Here is a 22,376-nt window from a genome sequence, read left to right on the forward strand (position 1 = left end):
ATTACAGACTCTTATGAAATGTCAAATCTACCGTCAGTTCGGAATGATATCGAGATGAGAAGAACTGACAAGAAACTCGTATTCTTTTCAAATAATAGTGGAGCACGTTTATAACAATACACAGTTTATAATACAGTCATTAAAATTCAAATTTGGGAGAACAGAGTGACCACCAGCACATACATGCGGCAATCAATACAAAAACCGCTACGCATTCATATTTCTAAAATAATTAAATCTAGAAAGCAATGAGATAAATAAATTATAACGTTGTATGTTAATAAACTAATTATTTACTTGATACGTTGTCATCTATGAATTCATCTATCCTGTAATAGGCTTTCTTACACAAAATAATATATAAATCCTCATAAATATATGTTCAAAATCTACCCTGTACCATCGTAAGCACAGATTATTATTCCGTCCGTTAGTTTCTGTTCCCGCGGTTTCTGTTCCCCTCCCTTACCTACAGTACTGAACGGACCGTACGGCGGCCATGACGCGCGCGCATTTTGTTGTGAATTAAAATAAATTAGAACTGTGTTAAACCTACTGTGAAACTGGAAAGCTAGCGAAGATATCTTCGAGACCCTGAAGCCCAAGAAATCCGCAGAACCATACAGGTACGAGACAGACGTTTCCAAATATTTTCCCTAACAATATATATACCTCAGTGTCATATATCCAAAGCGGAGTCTCGTTAGAGAGCGCGCCGGCCTCTCCGCCGAACACGTACAGTCGTTCCTCGTGAGCGCTGGCGCTGTGCTCCTGCAGGGCGGGCGGCGGCTCACCTCGGGCCTCTATTCGCTCCCACACACCGCTCGCTAAAAACCAGAGAACATTCTAAATGCATGACACATATACGGGACACAGATAAGCAGAGCTTGTGTTATGGGTACTAGACAACTGATATAAATACATACATTTTTTTTGTAAAATAAATACATATTATATATAGAAAACAATCATACTCATGAATACAAATGTTTGTACCGTGCGAGGAATCGCACCCACGACCATCGGATAGTAAAGCGATGTGCTAAACCAATAGACCACCGAGGCTGTTTGGTATATAATTGCTGGATAATACGATGTTGTTGAGACGATGTATTTATTTTAATAATGATAATGGAATGGTGCACCCGCCTGCGCTAACGGTTTACGCTGGCGGGGCACCAGTGGAGGATGATAAGACGAGCATGAGGTCAGGTCAGTTAGCCCATCGAGGAAAATTTATCGTGATGGTTTCCAGGGGGAACTTCTTGTCAACCTGCCATGGTATATTGATAGCAATGGGATATATTATTTACTGAGATGTACAACAATTATAATTAAATGAATATATAATATTATATAAAATAAATATGTTAAAACCAATAAAAATACTCCCCAGAAAAAGATATAAAAAAAATAAAGAATGTCACTAAATAATTTTATATGTCGCGGGTAAAAAACTAATTCCCGTATTTTTTGCCTATTCATCGTTTGCCCATTATAGGCTGAAAAAAAATCTGTCAACTCTAGTCCTAATCGACCCTTCCGTCAGTGACTACTCGACCCAATTACATGCAAGAGTCTCAGCGATGCTACTTCTGAACGTCCATCAAAGGTATGCTGAATAGGACGTGTCATATGTGTCGAGAGAACTCTCACATTGAAAGTCTCACTAGATGCCTATTGACGACCTCCGTCTAGCTGTTTACCACAAATAGAAATAATCTTTATTAAAATAAACTTGATTTAAGCACTTTTGAATAGTCACATTTTGATTTTACCGCTCATTCGGAACGCAGACTCATTACAAGAAGAATGAACAAGAAATTTGTGTGCTGCTCAGTCTTTAAGTGGCTGGGAATTCGATCCCCATACAAAAATGATTTTATATTTAACATTTTCTCTCTCACAATTAAAAAAACAACAAGAGAATCAGCGAGAACAAGGAGCTTGAAACTTATCCTATTTTCATGTTAGGGGCCGTTCAAGTATTTATATGTATAGATTTATGTTGAAATTCCTGTACTTGAATAACTAACGGACTAACGATATACGCTCGCCTACTAAATAATCGATTACAATGTAATAGGTTTGAGTGTTAATGTATCACCTGATACCCTCCCTTCAGACGATCTTCCGTATAAAACAATAAAGTTATTATGTTATATATAACATAATAACTTCATTGTTTTATAAAGGTAACTTCATTGTTTCATAAAGGTATACCTTTAATCTAATAGATTCTAATCATTTGATCGTTAAAACTACTTGAAACATAATAACGTGTTAGGGTTCACATCATTATTGTAGAAAAATCTGATATTTTAAAAATATTAAAATAAGGTAGTTTGTTTTTAGTACTAATGAAGTACCCAATGTAAGGATTATTACGAATATTATAAATAGCGCCATCTAGTATTTATGGACCTACTACACTGACTTCGGTCTATAAATACGGAGGTCGGTAGTTGAATAATCCTCTTTCGTTGGGTGAGCCGCGGCATTCAGTCGACGAGCGCAGAGCGTGCCGGTTGTGTTTTGGATACTGAAGTGAATTGTATTAGGAATGGGTTTATCCCGGTCTTAGTTGGGCCTGGGGGGAAGCTGCAAGTAGTGAAGGTGAGTGTTAATGCATTCTAAAAGGGCCTTTTAAACCTACACCTGTGTCTACGGGAGTTTCTCTTCCGGTAGCCGGCTTCAAAGCCTATGTCGTCATCACTATTAGTGGATCTTACAAACGTCATAGTTAACTATATCACAAATTATGACTATATGTAAAATTACGACTGTTTTTTTTTTATTTTATTTTTATTGTGTTGTTTGGGCTATTGTCAGATGTTTGTAGCACCTGTAACACTGCGATCTATTGTGCTCGCCCTGTTTCAGAGTCCGCTACCTAGATCCGTCAGGGACAAGAATTGAAGGATTTTCTTAGGAACGATGGTTTTTATCTCCTCGAGAAGAGTGTAAACTTTCCAAAGGAGATATTTCGCTTATGCATGAGTGGGCTATAACCACATAGGATGTGTAGTGGCGTTTCCTCTTCAGTTTGGCAGAATCTGCAGACTTTTGTTGTGCCTAGATTTCCCATAAGTATAATTTGCAGTGAGTCCTGTGAGGGCCCTAGCCATGTTGTTTTTACTCAATAGCAGTAGTCTATTGGAGTATTTGTTCGAGTAGCCCGATATTAGGGCTTTTGAATGTACCAATCCTGGCATTTCTTGCCAGTGATTTAGTAATTCTCGTTTGATTATTAATTTAAGATGTCCCAGTTACATTTACGACTGTTACATTTTGCTATTCATGTAGCTATATTTACTTAGTACTTTTTATATTACTATGGTGACGAACAAGCATACGGCCCATCTGATGGTAAACGGTTGCCGTAGCCTATGGACGTCTAAACACCAGGGGTGTCATGTGCGTTGCCGACTCTTAAGAAACCTTGATATACCGTTCTTGAAAAACCCCATGCTGTAGTCTCGTGGGAAAACCTCCGCAGGTTCAATTAATTAATTTTGTCAATCTGGATATTAGCATCATTTTATCATATTCATAGCCGTGTAGCAAACTCCAAATTTCACTGGGCAAGTAGTGAATACTTGTCCAGTGAAATTTGGAGTTTGCTAGAATAACTTTCCATCTCTACATATAAATAAAATTGGAGTGTCTGTTTGTATTATTGAAATAACCGTTTTTTACTACATGCATATGAATGTAAATGCGGTACATACACCAAAATAACATGTTTTACAATTTTTGTCTGTTTGTCTGTTTGTTCCGGTTAATCTCTGAAATGGCTGGACCGATTTTGACGGGACTTTTATTGGCAGGTAGCTGATGTAATAAGAAGTAACTTAGGCTACCTTTATTTTAGAAAAATTAAGTTAAATTCATAGTTTCATTAGTTTTAAAGATTTAAGCATACATAGGGACAGACAGACAGCGACCGCGACTTTGTTTTATACTATGATGAAATGTATGTATTTACGAAAAAAAATATCTATGTTTATTTCAGTTATCTAGTACCCATAACATAGGCTTTTTTTGGATGTGAGAATTGTCCTGAGATTATTATTATCAAAATATGTCGTACACCTATTATTCCAACTTACACAGACAGTATCTCCAGAAGTCTCGCAGAGGCACCGAACCCCCGGCGCCGCGGCCGCCCAGCACATACACGTACCCGCCGAGCAGCGTGGCAGAGTGTTTCCCGCGGGAACACGGCGCCGCCTGCAGCTCCGCCGCGCCGCTGTCCACGTAACTCCACATCTCGTCTGGAGAGTAAACATCAGGGTTAACATACCTTCTTTTACCAGGTTTCCCTTTCAGGGTTTATGCTGAAAAACAGCGCTGTTGTGCTACAAACTCTGCAGCATTATACTGAGCACCGACCTGTTCTGTGAGCACTCATATGCGCGCATATAGGTTTATGCGTATACAAAGGTACAGACATGTCTTTTTTTTTCTCCCGACCACACTTTTACACACACACGACACCGTTCTCGCTGGCGAAGACGACGACCTCAAACACATCATACCGCGCAATCAACCGGGCGCCTGCGCGCGCCGGGGCGCACTTTTTCTGTTTACGTTTGTTCTATACTATATTTTTTATAGCATATGGTCAAGTGATTACCGCCGCCCATGAGCACCGCAACCCCGGAGAAATTGCAAGTGCGCTGCCGGCCTTTTAAGAAGGAATAAGCTCTTTACTTGAAGGTTTCAATATCGTATCGGTTCAGAAATACCATTGCTGGATCACCATCCAGAAATGGTATTTCCGAACCGATTCTACAATGTGGTCCTGCATGGAGAAATCTTAATTCATCCAGATGATCAGGATGACCATAAAATACGGTTTATTTGTTGTTAACTATTAGTGATGTATTATTTTTTTCTTTATTAATAGGTATGCTTTTTGTTCGTTATACATTAAGACTTTATTCATTGTTAGTAAGTGTTGGTTGAATAAATTTTATTTTATTTTTTATCATTCGTGATAATTGCGGACCTGTATGCTCTAGTATTTTCCAGTAGTTGGTCCTAAAAGTTTTTTTTTATAGATATTCTGTTAGTACTTGCACGATATACTCGGAAAGTTATGTGTCAACGATTTTACATGTTTTTCTGTGTTCTAATATTCTTACACTGCTATGTAGACATATACCTACCAAATTAATCTAAATATATATAACTCAAAGGTCACTGACGTAGTGATTTATCAACGCACAGCCCAAACCACTGGACGGATCGGGCTGAAATTTGGCGTGTAGGTAGATGTTATGACGTAGGCATCCGCTAAGAAAGGATTTTGATTAATTCTACCCCCAAGGGGAAGAAAGTTTGTATGAAACTTTGTCAAATTTGAACCGATCGGGCTGAGACTTTGCATGCATCAAGTTATTATGACGTAGACATCCCCTAAGAAAGGATTTTGATAAATTTCATCCCTAAGCGGATAAATTAACGCGAGCGAAGCCACAGGCAAAAGCTAGTTTTTATATTAAAACTTAGATGCCGTTTTCTACCCAAAAACCCTCATATGTTCACAATTAAAATTCATATTCGTAACACAGAGTAAACTCGTATAATTCAAAAATATTGCCATGAAACATTCCCCGTCAATGGAACTCATAGCTCCCTTCCTATAAAATCGGCAAGTATCCCATATGCGGGGGAAATGAAATGCCGACGTCCCTCAGGGCTTGTTGCTCGACCCTCTCCTTCCTTAGTCTATAAGTATTGCTTATTGAGAATTTGCGCCCCCTGTTTTAGCGAGGGTGTATTGAACTTAACGTTTACAACATGTAAATATTAGTTGAAGGAGAAGTCACAAACACAATTTGAAGAACATAGTGTAATGGTTTACATAATATATGTTAAAAAATAGAATAAAAACTTCAATTTTCAATAGTTACATTACAAAAAAAGTAATTCAATTGAGTTTCTTGCCAGTTCATCTCTATTGGATACGGAAATGGACGGTAGAGAAAAAATTATAATTAAAAAATTTGACGTTCATAAGGGGCTAAAATGTCCTTCAAGAATAAATGATTTTTGAATTTGAATTTGAATACATTATTTTGTTTAATCTACCACTCATTCGGAAAGCTGTCTCATCATAAAAAGAACGAGATGGAAACTAGCGTGTTGCTGTTTTAAATTATTGTTGTGATTTCACATTTTTAAGTTAAAATGTGTGAATTCAAATAAATATAAAAAATGTATAACAGAGACTGAACGTCTAACCCAATAATCTAAATAGATGACATCCGAGAATCTGTCACGTCAAGTAGATCTTAGAGTTATAAGTAAGCATTTTTAGAATTTTTTTTTATTATAGTTTTAACTTCCACATAATACATATTTTTCAAACATATAATTGTTATTTTGGTTTACTTATTTTTTCTTGTAATGTGCCCCCTGGGGTAAAAGACTCCTCCATCTTCTGCCAACTCACTCTATCAATGGCAGTTTGCATCCAGTCTTTCCCTGAAGTTTTATTTGCTTTTTCAATAGCATATGCTGGTGGTCACTCTATTCTCCCAACTTTGAATTTAAAAATGAATAAATGACAGAAAAGATACTTATTTTACACTTTCGTCACAATTTTTCCATAGATGAGTCCGCATGTCTATTTTGTTTTGACTAATAATGTATTAAACTATTCACAAAAAAATAATATATTCACACAGTACTTTCAAAATATACGAAAGTACTAAATGTGAATTTATTATTTTTTAGTAAATATGTTGTTGTTTTGCACAAAGAAAACAGTAGAAAAGAATATAATAGAAAATCCTTTATTTAATAATAATAATAAACGTTCATTTAAGCACTTTTGAATAGTAATAAGATTTTTTTTAATCTACCGCTCGCCGAAAAGGCTATATAAGCCCATACAGCCGTTTTAAATTTATTACTCAATCTCATGTATCTGTCAATGTCAGTATCTTGTCATTAAATGTGTCAAATGTTATTTATACTCTCTCTCTGTTAAGTGTATAATATATGCTACCTAAAGCATAATATATTTTCTCTTCTCCGTATATAATAAAATTTTTATATTTAATATTATAAAAGTAATAAAACAATTGCAGTTGTAATTTAATTGAAAGAAAAATTATTAGTATTTTTTTTAATTGAAACATAAAATATTTTTCAAACATATATTGTTATTTTGGTTTACTTATTTTTTACAAAAAAAGTAATTCAATTGAGTTTCTTGCCAGTTCATCTCTATTGGATACGGAAATGGTCCTACTAGAGAAAAAATTTTATTTATTTAATTATTTTTGACGTTCATAACTATTAAAATGTCCTTCAAGAATAAATGATTTTCTATATTTGAATTTGTTAAATACATATTATGTTGTTTGTTTAATCACACACTACACACAAACAAAAGTTGTCTCATCATAAAAAGAGAGATGGAAACTAGCGTGTGTTGCTTGTTTTAAATTATTGTTATGATTTCACATTTTTAAGTTAAAATGTGTGAATTCAAATAAATATAAAAAATGTATAACAGAGACTGAACGTCTAACCCAATAATCTAAATTGATGACATCCGAGAATCTGTCACGTTAAGTAGATCTTAGAGTTATTAGTAAGCATTTTTAGAATTTTTTATTATAGCTTTAAGTTCCCCACTTCAATAATATAATTGTTATTTTTGTATTACTTATTTTTTCTTGTAATGTGCCCCCTGGGGTAAAAGCCTCCTCCATCTTCTGCCAACCCACTCTATCAATGGCAGTTTGCATCCAGTCTTTCCCTGCAGTTTTCAAAATAAATAAATATCAAAAATATATTACAGAGACTGGAAGTCTAACCCAATAATCTAAATTAATGACATCCGAGAATCTGTCACGTCAAGTAGATTAAGTTGGCACAACTTCGTAACAAAACCTTTGGCGTCTCGCCAACGACGTGCCTTCGAGAATTTTCTATCACGATCAGGGACACGTAGGGACGTGAATGTGTGTCATACATCAAATAGAAAGAACTATATAGAAAATTGGCATCTATAAAACTCAATTACGGTCGCTAATATTGTAGGAATCATTTTTTTTTAATCGACGTACTAAAATAATTGCAAGAACTTTATACAGTCTGTTCGGGTTATGAACACAGATTACACTATTTGCTTTTTCAATAGCATATGCTGGTGGTCACTCTATTCTCCCAACTTTGAATTTAAAAATGAATCAATGACAGAAAAGATACTTATTTTACACTTTTGTCCCAATTTTTAGATGAGTCCGCATGTCTGTTTTGTTTTGACTAATAATACATTAAAATATTCACTAAAAAATAATAAATTCACACAGTACTTTCAAAATATACGAAAGTACCGAGTGAATTTATTATTTTTTAGTAAATATGTTTATAAAATATTGTTTTGCACAAAGAAAACAGTAGAAAAGAATATAATAGAAAATCCTTTATTTAATAATAATAATAAACTTCATTTAAGCACTTTTGAATAGTAATAAGATTTTTTTTAATCTACCGCTCGCCGAAAAGGCAAAGAGTCTAAGCCCATACAGTTTTACGCTTTATTACTCAATCTTATGTATCTGTCAATGTCAGTATTTTGTCATTAAATGTGTCAAATGTCACTCTCTCTCTGTTAAGTGTCCTTGTAATATATCCCGCGTTTTTTCTCTTTTCCATAATTTGTATATTTAATATTATAAAAGTAATAAAACAATTGCAGTTGTATTTAAATGAAAAAAAAATTATTCAGTAGAAAAAGAAACTAAAACACGCGTTAAAAAAACAAAAAAACTTAATTAAAAAAAAAATATATATATATAAGTTTATTTTACATAATCTTCTGGCAAATGCTCTGCGCAATAGTTTTTGATACATAGAAAATTAGACCATAATATAAACAAACATATTCCTAAATATATTTGTGTGTAGGATTCGAATCCAGGACCACATGAGAGTATTCTAAATTGACCATAAAGTACTTTAATCGTCAATCTTCATTAAATGTTACCCCGCGTCTAATGCAGTAATTATGACATGCCCCGTACACTGTCACTCCGGTCCCGGTCCGCAGCCCTAACCCCTTGTTTATCGTAGCCACCGCAAGCACAGGCACGACATAACACTTTCGCTACGGAAAATAGCGATAAAAGAATCGTGGGGTTGGTGTTTTGTTGGAGTGAAACGAGGTGAACGGTCAAGTGAATGACCTCGTTGCTTGAATGTTAGCATATATTTTCTATAACTACTAGGCATGTGATATTCTGCATAAAAATCGGATTATTAAACGTGTTTTGTTTACACTATTACCGATTCAATAAACCGATTCGATTGTTTTAAATAAATTTATTTTTTAGACATTCTGGTCTATAAATGTTAGCTATTTAATGTCATTATTTGGTGTTTTATTAGATCCTAGTTTAGTTACTAGTTTACTTGGTCAAATAAAAAATGATTACTTACTGACCATACGTCTAGCCGAACCGTCAACACTAGTCTTCCGTGTTTTATTCGAACTCTTTATTTATTTATTTCCTAGCTGATTCCGCGACTTCAAAAATTTGACGTTCATAATCGGCTAAAAAGTCCTACATGAATAAATAATTGAATTTTATCATCGTTTTTTAATTGTATTATTCCATTACATCGATTAATATATAATCGATATTTTATATTTAATCGAATCAGGTGTTATATTGTTGATGTCCATTTAATTACTTAAAAATACATATTAAATTCGTTAACATTATTTTTATTTCTAAGTAACGCTCTTATTGTCCACAGACTAAATATTTTAGTTTTATATTTGTCCATTCGTTTTTTTTTTGTTTTGTTTTCGCTATCATTAGCCTGTGTGAGACCACAAATATTCAGTGCGGAAACCCTGACCACCGCTATTGAAAGCGTTATGACCTACCCATTTAAAAATTATGTTATTTGTGATCAAATTCATTGCCTTGCCTTTATCCCATTATTTGGGGTCGGCGCAGTATGTCATTCTCTTCCACTGCTCTCTATCAGTCGTCATATCTAAACATACTCTTCTTTTATTCATATCATCTTTCACACAATCCATTCATCTTTTCTTAGGGCGTCCCCTCCCTTTACATCCATCCACATTCATATTATACACTTTCTTTTATTTGTGATCAAATTCTGACCGTTATTTGATCTACATCCATATTGCGACATATCCTCTAAACGAGACATCATGCAATGGATAGTCTCATTGTGTCCGTATGTTAGTATTTACCTCCTTATGTTTCTGTTCAAAATTAATTAGAAAATATTAATTTTTCAACAATTTACTACAAACACTAGCTTTTGCTCGCGGCTTCGCTCGCGTTAATTTATCAAAATTCTTTCTCAGGAGATGCCTACGTTATAGTAGCTTTATGCATGCAAAATCTCAGCCCGATCGGTTTAAAATTGACAAAGTTTCATCATTTCATAATTTACATCCCCTATTTTATTCCCTTAGGGGTAGAATTATTCAAAATCCTTTCTTAGCGGATGCCTACGTCATAACATCTACCTGCATGCCAAATTTCAGCCCGATCCGTCCAGTGGTTTGGGCTGTGCGTTGATAGATCACTATGTCAGTCACCTTTGAGATATATATTTATATTTAGATTTTCTGTATCACTGTAGTGTTAAAGCACTGCTTATTCTAAAGTACAGGATTTTTACTATTTCGCCAGCCATTTCAGAGATTAGTCGGAACGAACAGACAGACAGACAGACAAAAATTGTAAAATTTGTTAATTTGGTTTGTATGTACCGTATGTTAAATATGTACCGTATTTATATTCATATGCACGTAGTAAAAAACGATTACTTCAATATTACAAACAGACACTCCAATTTTATTTACATGTATAGATTATTGGTATGTTTTGTTTTCTCAGGTTTTTTGTTATTATTATTATTTTATATACATATATTTTTTATATCTCCCTTTTTACAGGGGTAATACATTCAAACACGCGGGCCTTAACCAAGCGTGGATGAGTTTAAAAGTTATATGTAGATGATGAAAGTGAAGACGACAGAAATTTCCGTACAATACAACATTAGTACTTATACGATTTTTTTCCCTAGAAATTGGGAGTAGTTGGACGCTGAGAGGGGTGGGGCGCGGACGAAGCCTCAGCGAGTCAGCCGGGGGATGGGGGTGGAGACATTATCTCCTCGACCCGACGCTTAGCGGCTAACGGAAGGCCTACGTAGCTTTAGATGGGTTAATTGGAAATCGGCTCGACATCGCTTTGTCCCTTCCATACATATATTGGTTTGTTATATGTTTTTAGGACATAAATATAACGTCGGTTAAATAGAAAAATGGTAGTATTCAAAATGTAAATTTTTTACAAGACAAGTATTTATAGTTTTTTTTTTTTTAATTTATTTAAATTATTTTTTTACACTTAAGTATTTATTTATCATCGGAAAGTGGCAAGAGCTCCACCGACAAGGGCTTGGCTCTTGAATTATGAATGAATGAATGAATTGTATATTGTATATTAGTATTAAAAGTATTTAGATAATGATTAAGACGGCCTGGTTAATTTAATTGACTTATATAAAAGGAGGCAATTCTAGTTTCTAATTTTGAAAAATGACATATTTCTATTTAATCGACGATATGTGTATAATAATAATCTCAGGACAATTCACACAGCGCCGTCTAGACCCAAGTTAAGCTAGAGCTTGTGTTATGGGTACTAGATAACTGATTCAAATATGTAGATATTTTTTACATAGGAAAAGAGTAACAAACATCCTCGGTGGTACAGCGGTCCAGGACACCGCTTTACGTCCAATGGTCGCGGGTTCGATTCCTCGTACGGCATGGCACGAACATTTGTATTCACGAGTATGATTGTTTGTATCGGTCTGGGTATTTTCTATGTATAATATGTATGTATTTACGAAAAAAAAATATCTATGTATTTGTATCAGTTATCTAGTACCCGTAACACAAGCTTTAGTTAGTTTAACTTGGGTCTAGATGGCGCTGTGTGAATTGTCCTAAGATTATTATTATTATCCATACTTCCAAACTTTCGCGTTTTAATATTACTAGCTTTTACCAGTGGCTTCGCTAGCATTGAATGAAAAATGTTTGTTTTTTTTTAAATAAAAAGTATTTTATGTTTATTCTAATACCTCCAAGAACATGTGTTTTGTACATATATTATTTCATGATGATCGGTTTAGTAGTTTTTGCGTGAAAGCGTAACAAACATCCCTACTTTCATATTTATAATATTACTAGCTGTACCCGTGACTTCATCTGCGTGGAATTTATATTTCTAAAATAAAAGTAGCCTAAGTTACTCCATATTAGATCAGCTAACTACAAAAAAAGTTTCGTCAAAATCGGTCCAGCCGTTTCAGAGATTAGCCGGAATAATCAGACAGATAGATACAAAAATTGTAAAAAATTTTATTTTGGTGTATGTACCGTATTTATATTCATATGCATGTAGTAAAAAACGGTTATTTCAATATTACAAACAGACAGTCCAATTTTATTTATATGTATAGATGTATAGATAAGCTCCAGTTTCGGAATAGAACTGTCATAGATAGATGCGATTGTTTATGTCTAAGTTTCCGGCGTTACAAATGTTCAACTACAAAAGACTGTGTAATATGTTTGAGGGGAAAGTTCGGATTTTGTTGCTTATCTTATGAATTACTTATAAGATACGTCTGAAAGCATTTTTCATTCTTGTTGTGATGAGATAGCTTTCCGAATGAGTTGTAGATTAAAAATACGTATGTCTATGTAAAAGTGCTTAATATTTAGTTTATTTAATTAATATAAATTATTATATATTGATTGTGGTTTATTACATTATCATTAACTAATTGAGAAATTTGTAATCACTTATCTATAAAGAGTATAGAATACAATAGAATAGAAAATCATTTATTCAAATAAACTTACATTTAAGCACTTTTGAATAGTCATCACATTTTTTTTTTAATCTACCGCCCATTCGATAAGCTGTCTCAACACAAGACGAACGAGCAAGAAACTTGCGTGTTGCTCTTTTAAATAATTTTATTTTTACTTTTCATTTTTAAGTTTTTATGTGTGAATACAAACTACCAACTAGCTTTAATTCAATTACAGCCTTTACAGCTTCTACAATTCAAACGGACGAATTACGACGGCCTGAGCCGAGGTTCGAACCCCTAGTGGTGCCCTCAGACTAAAGTCGTATCCGTCAGGCAGGAGTTGGCCTTCAGCCGCTCCATAAGTCCTTCCTTTGGTTTGGAGTGCCATCTGCACTCGCCCCATAACGTCCGGTGAAGCTGTAAAGGCCAGCTACGGCCAACAGCATTAGAGTAGACCGAAAAAAAAAGCCACGGCATTCGGTGTTTGAGCACAGGATGTGCTGGTTGTATTTTAATTGCTGAAGTGAATTGTGTTAGAGACATAGTTAAATTAATATTATATAGTTGTTATTTTATAATACATACTTTTACTAGTACATAGAGTTGATTTATCAACAGTATTCAGTATTCAGATATCAAGATACGTAATCAGTGGCCACATTGTGACTGCAGTCAACTAAATAATATGCATTTTCTGAGTGAATGACAGCCATGAATACTGATGTCTGTGATACATAAAGTTACAGCAGAATATTATGTAAATTGTGATCACATTTTTTTATAGCATAGGGGACAAACGAGCATGCGGCTCACCTGTGATTACAGCCACATATGAGAACTCGCATCAAAGGCGGAATTGCAAGTACCTTGCCGGCCATTTAAAAAGGAATAAGCTCTTTTCTTGAAGGTTTGAATATAATAATAATAGTAATAAAATCCCTGGACAGCGCCATCTAGTCCAAAGTTAAGCAATGCTTCTGTTATAGGTACTAGACATTTGACATAATCTATACATATAAATAAAATTGGAGCGTCTGTTTGAAATATTGAAATAACCGTTTTATACTACATGTATATGAATATACGGCACATACACCAAAATAATGTTTTATAATTTTTGTCTGTTTGTTCCGGCTAATCTCTGAAATGGCTGGACCGATTTTGACGGGACTTTTGGCAGGTACCGTATTTATATTCATATGCGTGTAGTAAAAAACGGTTATTTCAATATTACAAACAGACACTCCAATTTCATTTATATGTATACATTCCGCATTTCCTGTTAATGTATAGAATAAAAGGAAAATAGTGAATTGTAATCCAATTCGGTTATTGAATATATTGATTTTGTTTTGTTACGAAACAGCTTGTCCGCATTTTGAATTATTTTAATATTCCTTTTCAGTTTTTTTCCTTCTACAACAAACTAATTCCTTCTGTGTAAACCAATATGACCCTTACCGACCAGGTAACAAGGTTTACTTATCGAAACATCGAGACCCCTTTTTACCCAAATAACCAATTCTACATCTATCATTCTAATATAAACTTTACTATTGTATAAATAGAGTGTTTATTTGTGTAGTTGCTGTCCCACGGTCGTCAGCCCCTGTACAGAGGGTGAACGACCCTCGCGTGCCTCCCTAGAGCAATGTTATGCAACGGTGTCTGTTTGTCTGTCACGTCGGCAAGTCAGGGCCGTAATAGGCAGTACATGCATTACAAATCATTTTTATTGGACATGAGTATTGACGAATTTATGACTTAAGGTAGCATCGATACGGACTTGTAGCTGAAGGTATTTAAACAGGACTAATGGCCTACCCCGGCTTTGTTCGAATATTTAACAAGAGCTTCAAAAATTATACATTTTACCACACAAATGCACGTATCCTGCTATTAACAGATTTTGTAAAAAGTATTGTTGGTGGTGAGGGAGAATCGAGACGTAAGGGAAAGTACTCGCAGAATGGTTTACCCTAACATTATAAAACCTACCCTTAATATTGTGAAGCATGGTGAGGATTTCCGAGCAGTAAGGCTTTATAACTCTTTGCCCAATAGTTTAAAGAAAATACATAATTGGAAGCTTTTTAGGGGGAGGTTGCGATGTTTTCTGTTGGAGCAATTTTACAGTGTTGATGAATTTCTTAGCAGCAAAAATTGTATAATTTCAAACAATATAAATTGTTACTGAATAAATAAATATCAAAATATCACCTTTCGATATCGAGGTCCTCTATAAAACTATAGTACATCACTTGACTTATTGTCGATAATTTCTAAAATATTATATGTAATATTTTCTCTAAACTCCAGGATGGTCCTGGCGTTATAACCTTACAATCCTGGTTTTTTAAATTTGGGCTTGGCAACCCTATTGTGATATAACTTAAAATATATAGCGCTGACAATATTATCTGAATGCCGTAAGAATGCGTGCGTAGCGATTTCTATGTTGATTATCGCATGCCTCTTACCTGTTATTGTGTAATTATTTATTTAAAAAACATCTATTCAAAAGAGCAACTCACAATTTTCTTGCTCATTCTTCTTGTGATGAGTCTGCGTTCCAAATGAGTGGTAGAATAAAAAATATGACTATTCTAAATTGATTATACTAAGTTTATTTCAATAATAACTATTATTTCTATTTCTATTTATGACAAAATATCAGACAATATCGTAGGCAACAGCTAGTCTTATTAATGTTATAAACGCGAAAGTTTGTGAGTAAGGATGGATGTTTATTACTCTTTCACGCAAAATCTACTGATCGGATTTTGATGAATAATAGTAATATAGCTTATACATCAGAATAACATATAAGCTATAAATTTAACGCGAGTGACATCGCGGACAAAGCTAGTATTTTACCAAATGAAATCCTTACACGAAAAAAGCGCTGGAAAAAGCGTAGCAATGTATTTATTACAGCCACTGTTCTGTTGTAAAGCAACAAACTCACAGATTGACGCCGGTTTTGTGCCTCCGCTGTGCTTAATGGGCGCAATCAGCTGGAAATGCTCAGAGCCGTGGGGGGCATTTATCACAGGGAAGGGGGTTGCGGACCTGCTGCGGAGTTTCTTATCTTGCGAGCTAAATAGGGAGGCCTCGAGAAGGTTAAGGAATATATATATACTACATTCCATCGTTTATCGAAGCTTGCGGACTAAGTATATATAACTCAAAGGTGACTGACATAGTGATCTATCAACGCACAGCCCAAACCTCTGGACGGATCGGGCTGAAATTTGGCATGCAGGTAGATGTTATGGCGTAGGCATCCGCTAAGAAAGGATTTCGATTAATTCTATCCCCAAGGGCATAAAATAGGGGGTGAAAGTTTGTATGAAACTTTGTCAATTTTAAACCAATCGGGCTGAGACTTTGCATGCATAAAGCTACAATGACGTAGGCGTCTCCTAAGAAAGGAGTTTAATAAATTCCACCCCTAGGGGAATAAATTAACGAGAGCAAAGCCGCGAGGAAAAGCTAGTTAAACATAAGAAATTAACTTTTATTAATTATAATCGACTTGCCCTTACTTTAAACGGGTATGTAAATTGTAGAAATAGAAATAATCTTTATTCAAATAAACTTAATATAAGCACTTTTGAATAGTCAAGTTTTTTATTCTACCACTCATTCGGAATGCAGACTCATCTCAAGAAGAACGAGCAAGAAACTTGCGTGTTGCTCTTTTAAATAAATATTGTTCTAACATTAATAAGGATTAGGCTTGCGATAATCAACATAGACACGTCTACGCAATCAATCTTGTCAATGCCTGAAAATCAGCGCTGTATAGGTGCACCTCATTAAGGTTGTGCTTATATCAGCAACAGCTGAGGCAGCTCCTATTGCCAACTTTCATGTTTTTATTTATTTCCCATTTTGTGTCTTATTGTAAATTGTATTATTTGTGTTATCATCATATCATCTCAGCCCGGAAGACATCCACTGATGAACAAAGTCCTCCCCCAAGATCTCCACGACGATCGGTCTTGCGCTGCTCGCATCCAATGCCTTCAGCGATCTTAACCAGATCGTCGGTCCACCTTGCTGGAGGCCTTCCCACGCTGCGTCTTCCGGTCCACGGTCGCCACTCCAGGACTTTACTACCCCAACGGCCATCTGTCCTACGAGCTATGTGCCCTGCCCATTGCCACTTCACTTCTGTGGATCTCTTCATTTCTTATTCGATCACGCAGGGAAACTCCGAGTACAGCCCTCTCCATCGCTCTCTGAGTGACTTTGAGCTTGATGTAGTGATCGACAATTTCGAGTGTAGAATCTCCGATTTTTATGTGCGACGACATTTGTGTTATGCAATAAATCAATTATCAGTTATCTATCTATCTATCTTTGTGCAATTAGATAATTATCAGCGCTATGAATTTTAAGTTAGAATTTCTCTACATCATGATCAGCCCACTGCAGTCCACTGTTGGACATAGGGCTCTCCTAAGGCATGCCACTGGGTACGATCTTCAGCCCTTCATAAAATTATTATCATTTTTAAAATCTTATAAGATTTTTTTCAAAGATAGTGTTTTATAAGATATTTGCATCTTTTTTCTGGCAAATTGATAGTAAAGTGGCTAATGACACTATTGCTAGCAATGTACCAAGTCTGATTAAATTCCACGCGGTTTCCCTGAAAAACATTGCAGTAAATTCCTGGTGAATTTGTCACGATGGGCTAACTGACCTAACCTCATGTTCATCTCATCCTCCACTCGTGCCTCGCCAGTGTAAACTCAGGTGAAAATAAAAATAGTAAATGAAAATACCGACATACGATTGGGGAATTATTTAAATATTTTTAAGGACCGTTTAGTTAAATGATAATAAACAGTTACTGGTTTCATTCTTGGAGTGCACTGATTACGTTATCAGTCGTATTTATCGGTGAACCAGTACTCTTTATAATCTATCGAATACCGTAAACAGGTATGCATATATACTGATGATATATTTTTTTAATTTCATGACAATGGCAAACAAGCTAAAGGCTCACCTGATGGTAACTGTTGCTGATATAAATTAACAGCACTACGGACATCACGTTATCATATGACACCCGTGATACTACTCATGTGTTGCAGTTCTAGGACTCAAAAGTCATGCCTCTTATCCTGTAATTGCATTCCCTAATCTAAATCTATATAACTCAAAGGTGACTGACATAGTGATCTATCAACGCACAGCCCAAACCACTGGACGGATCGGGCTGAAATTTGGCATGCAGGTAGATGTTATGACGTAGGCATCCGCTGAGACAGGATTTTGATTAATTCTACCCCAAGGGGATAAAATAGGGGATGAAAGTTTGTCAATTTCAAACCAATCGGGCTGAGACTTTGCATGCATAAAGCTACTATGACGTAGGCATCCCCTAAGAAAGGATTTTGATAAATTCCACCCCTAAGGGTATAAAATAGGGGATGAAAGTTTGTATAAATCTTCTTAGATTTTCGACTGATTGAACTGAAATTAAAGATTAGAGCTACTATGATGAAAACGTTCGCTTAAATAGGATTTTGATAAATTCAACCCCCATGGTGATAAAATAAGGGATGAAGCAGGATGTAAATGTATTAGTTTGAACCTATCAGCACCTAATGGAACGAATAAATTAAGACGAACAAAGTAATTTTTAGTTCTTTAGGGTACTTTTATTTTATAAAAAATAAAGTTAAATTCCACGCGAAACAGCTAGTTATACTATCATGTATTTGACACACACATAAATACATATTCATTTGTTTATTGCTGGTTCATATATCTTTTTGTATTTTTTATTATGGACCACCAGTACTTTTAGATTTACTTAAACTATTTATATATGTATGTTGTAATACAGTCGCCAAGTTGTCGCTATAGCCATCGAGTTCAGATAGTGAATCGTCTAGTAATGGTCCCAAGTTGGGCGCCAGTGAGTGATAAAATGACATTAGGGGGGGTTAGTACCTCCCCTAATGAAATTTTATCATGTTAATATATAATCTTAGTAATATATCATTTTAGTAATGTAATCTTTCTTTCTTTCTTTCTTTCTTATTAGCAATATATAGATTATTAACATTAAAGTATTCAAAATTCAAATTCAAAGTATCTTATTCATGTAGGTCTATTACAGACTCTTACGATATGTCAAATCTATCGTCAGTTCGGAATTTCGAGATGAGAAGAACTGACAAGAAACTCAGCTCGTATTCTTTACAAATAAATGTTGTACATGTTTACAATAATACAGATTCATTTTTAAATTCGAGAGAGATTATTTTATAAATTCCACTATATGTATTGTTTTATTTAATCCTTGGACAGTATTTTGTATTTCAAGTTTATATGTGTACTGTGTACGAATTATTTAATAGAATAACACGCAAGTTCCTTTCTCGTTCTTGTAATGAGACAGCTTTCCGAACGAGCGGTAGATTAAAAAAAATGTTATTACTATTCAAAAGTACTTAAGTTTATTATTATTATTAAATAAAGGATTTTCTATTATATTCTTTTCTACTGTTTTCTTTGTGCAAAACAATATTTTATAAACATGTTTACTAAAAAATAATAAATTCACTCGGTACTTTCGTATATTTTGAAAGTACTGTGTGAATTTTTTATTATTTAGTGAATATTTTAATATATTATTAGTCAAAACAAAATAGACATGCGGACTCATCTAATGAAAAATTTTGACGAAAGTGTAAAATAAGTATCTTTTCTGTATTTTTTATTAATTTAGGGACTTTTGTACATTTTTGGTACGTCAGTCTCATTGTATCTTAATGTTTAATACAAACAAAAAGGTAACTTTAACAGTCTATAGCAGTACAGTTATTCTCTGAAAATAGATTTGTACACCTAGATAAACTCATTCAATTCTTAACATATAGTAATATTTAACAATATTTATCCCTTTATAAATAGTTTTACTACACATTTCTACATCAATAATACGTGTGCAAATATATATATATATATATATATATTTATATCAATAGTCTAATACCTATAACATAAGCTCTCCTTAACTTGGAGCTGGATGGCGCTGTGTAAATTGTTCAAGGAATTCACAAAGTTGAACGTTTAAAATTAATGCTGACATGGTAATCGTTAACTTAATAGTTAATGAATGAACTAACTGTACTTAGTCCAACAATAAATAGTGTACCGATGATCACCAATTATATCAGGAGCTAGTATTTATCACCCTCGTGTATGTTCAATTGTTCGACATCGGTAAATAAACCTCAGCACGCGTCACGGGTTTACCTCCCTCAAAGTAACCGTCTACTCACCGGCCCCTCACTCCATTCACTTGCATTTATTTGTCAACACACTGGTAAATACCATAGTATACTCACAGATTATATATTTATCATTATAAAGTTTAATTTAATCACTATAACAATGATGAAAACAATTTTGTTATTCGAGGAAGTGCATTGAAATAGAATATCCGCGTATGCCGACAGAAACCGTCCGTTACGACGCAGCGTAACGCACTGAGAGGTCTGAGGACCGAGGCAGCGGCGGGGCGGGTCGCGGGGAATTAGGATTTTCAGTGCGCAGGATGAACTAAAGTCACCGTGAATATATGAATTTTGCGTAAAGATAATGGATTCTAAATACGGAATAACAAGTTCACAGTGTGCCTTAAAACACGGTCATACTCTCATTAGAGTCTTCTACATTCAGAAGGCTAAGAAATTTTATTTAATGATTTGTTTTTAAAGGAAAAATTAATATGATCATATTTATAAAAGGTTTCACCTGTCAAAAGCTGCAGTAAGAATTAATATTATGGATAAAATAAATATAAATACATTGCTAGTAGTAAGATATAAAAGTATATATGTAAAACATTTTTATGGTATACACAGGTATCCTATATGTGTGTTTAATATTGCAATTATTTATTTTCCTGTTTCCTAATGTATTATAAGGAAATTTGTCACGGATATGACGTCAAATATTTATAAACGTCTAGTTGATAACGGCACGGAAATTGGGACGAAAAAAATTTACGGAGAATTAAAAAAAAATCAAAATATCTGATAATGGTACGGAAATTGAGAGAGAAACTAAATTACGGTGAATTAAAAAAAATCAAAATATCTTTATTCATGTAGGTCTATTACAGACTCTTATGATATGTCAAATCTAATGTCAGTTTGGAGCGATTTCGAGATGAGAAGAATTGATAAGAAACTCAGCTCGTTTTCTTTTCATATAAGGTTGTACATGTTTACAATAATACAAAATTTCGTTTGCAGTATTACTATTTGCAGATTTTGCTATCTGGCTCTCTACTGTGATATCTATACGGCGGAAAGCTGTAGGTACTAAAGAAATTAATATATACAAAAATAGTATTTTTATGGAAGGACGAAAATAAAAGAACTAGGTCACATAGTTTCATTCATAAATATTTACTTTTGTTTTAAGTAGAGCAGGTCTCAGCGAACGTCTGAAAAGGAACTATTTAATAATAATAATAATAATAAATTTAATATTACATCATAATATTCGTATATACAATAATGTTTACTAAAAAACTTAAAAGAAAAAATATACTGGTAACACTGAATGTGACTCCCACTCAGCATTTATACTGTAGTAAGTTACTGTCTAAAGTAATTCTTATTTCCCAGCCAACTAATCATCTAACCATAAGAAATACCTACTTCTATGAAATATTAGAAATAAAAGAATATTTATTCATATAAACTTAATACAAGCACTTTTGAGTAGTCACATTTCTTTATTATACCACTCATTCGGAACTCATCACAAGAAGAACGAGGAAGAAACTCGCGTGTTGCTCTTTAAGTGAGTATTATTATGCAGGTCACTACACTATATGTTATTTAATATTAAAAATATTAATATGGCATAAAATAACTACAGGGTTCTGTCACATAATGAGTACATTTAGACATCGCGTGCTATAGAAGTACCTACATAACCTTGTCATTGAATTTATGAAGGTCGCTCTATAAAGGTTATTCAACTTGCAGTCTGAATTTAGATCTATTTAACAAAAGATTTACATATCATAAAGTTATATTTTTGTACATACATACTATAATAATATTCTTGTAGTAATATCTTAAAATTCATAGCAATATTATCTGATTGCACTAAGAATGAGTGCGTAGCGTTTTCTATGTTGATTATCGCATGCTTATTACATGTTATTATGTGATTATTTATTTAAAAAATATATATTCGAAAGAGCAACTTACAAGTTTCTTACTCATTCTTCTTATAATGAGTTGATGAGTCTGTGTTCAGAACGAGTGGTAGAATAAAGAAATATGACTACTCAAAAGTGCTTGTAATGAGTTTATTTTAAAGATTATTTCTATTTCTACAAATATTTCTATTTCTACTGTTGGTATACAGTAGGTACAGTACAGTACAGTAGGTATCATCTTTACATTATT

The 22,376-nt window shown here is 34.1% G+C and overlaps 1 protein-coding gene across 1 annotated transcript in view; it reads right to left on the reverse strand.

The window, feature by feature from the left end:
- Positions 1-22,376, reverse strand: part of LOC131845160 (leucine-zipper-like transcriptional regulator 1) — a 38,475-nt gene that overhangs the window by 5,188 nt on the left and 10,911 nt on the right. Inside the window, exons 2-3 of the mRNA XM_059194196.1 lie at positions 4,113-4,277; positions 673-827 (exon numbers count right to left, since the gene is read on the reverse strand). Of these exons, the coding sequence (XP_059050179.1) occupies positions 673-827; positions 4,113-4,277 (320 nt within the window). The remainder of the gene's footprint in view (positions 1-672; positions 828-4,112; positions 4,278-22,376) is intronic.

Source organism: Achroia grisella, unplaced genomic scaffold (assembly GCF_030625045.1).
Source record: "Achroia grisella isolate CSIRO2021 unplaced genomic scaffold, CSIRO_AGI_Agris_v1 utg454, whole genome shotgun sequence".
Taxonomy (NCBI): domain Eukaryota; kingdom Metazoa; phylum Arthropoda; class Insecta; order Lepidoptera; family Pyralidae; genus Achroia; species Achroia grisella.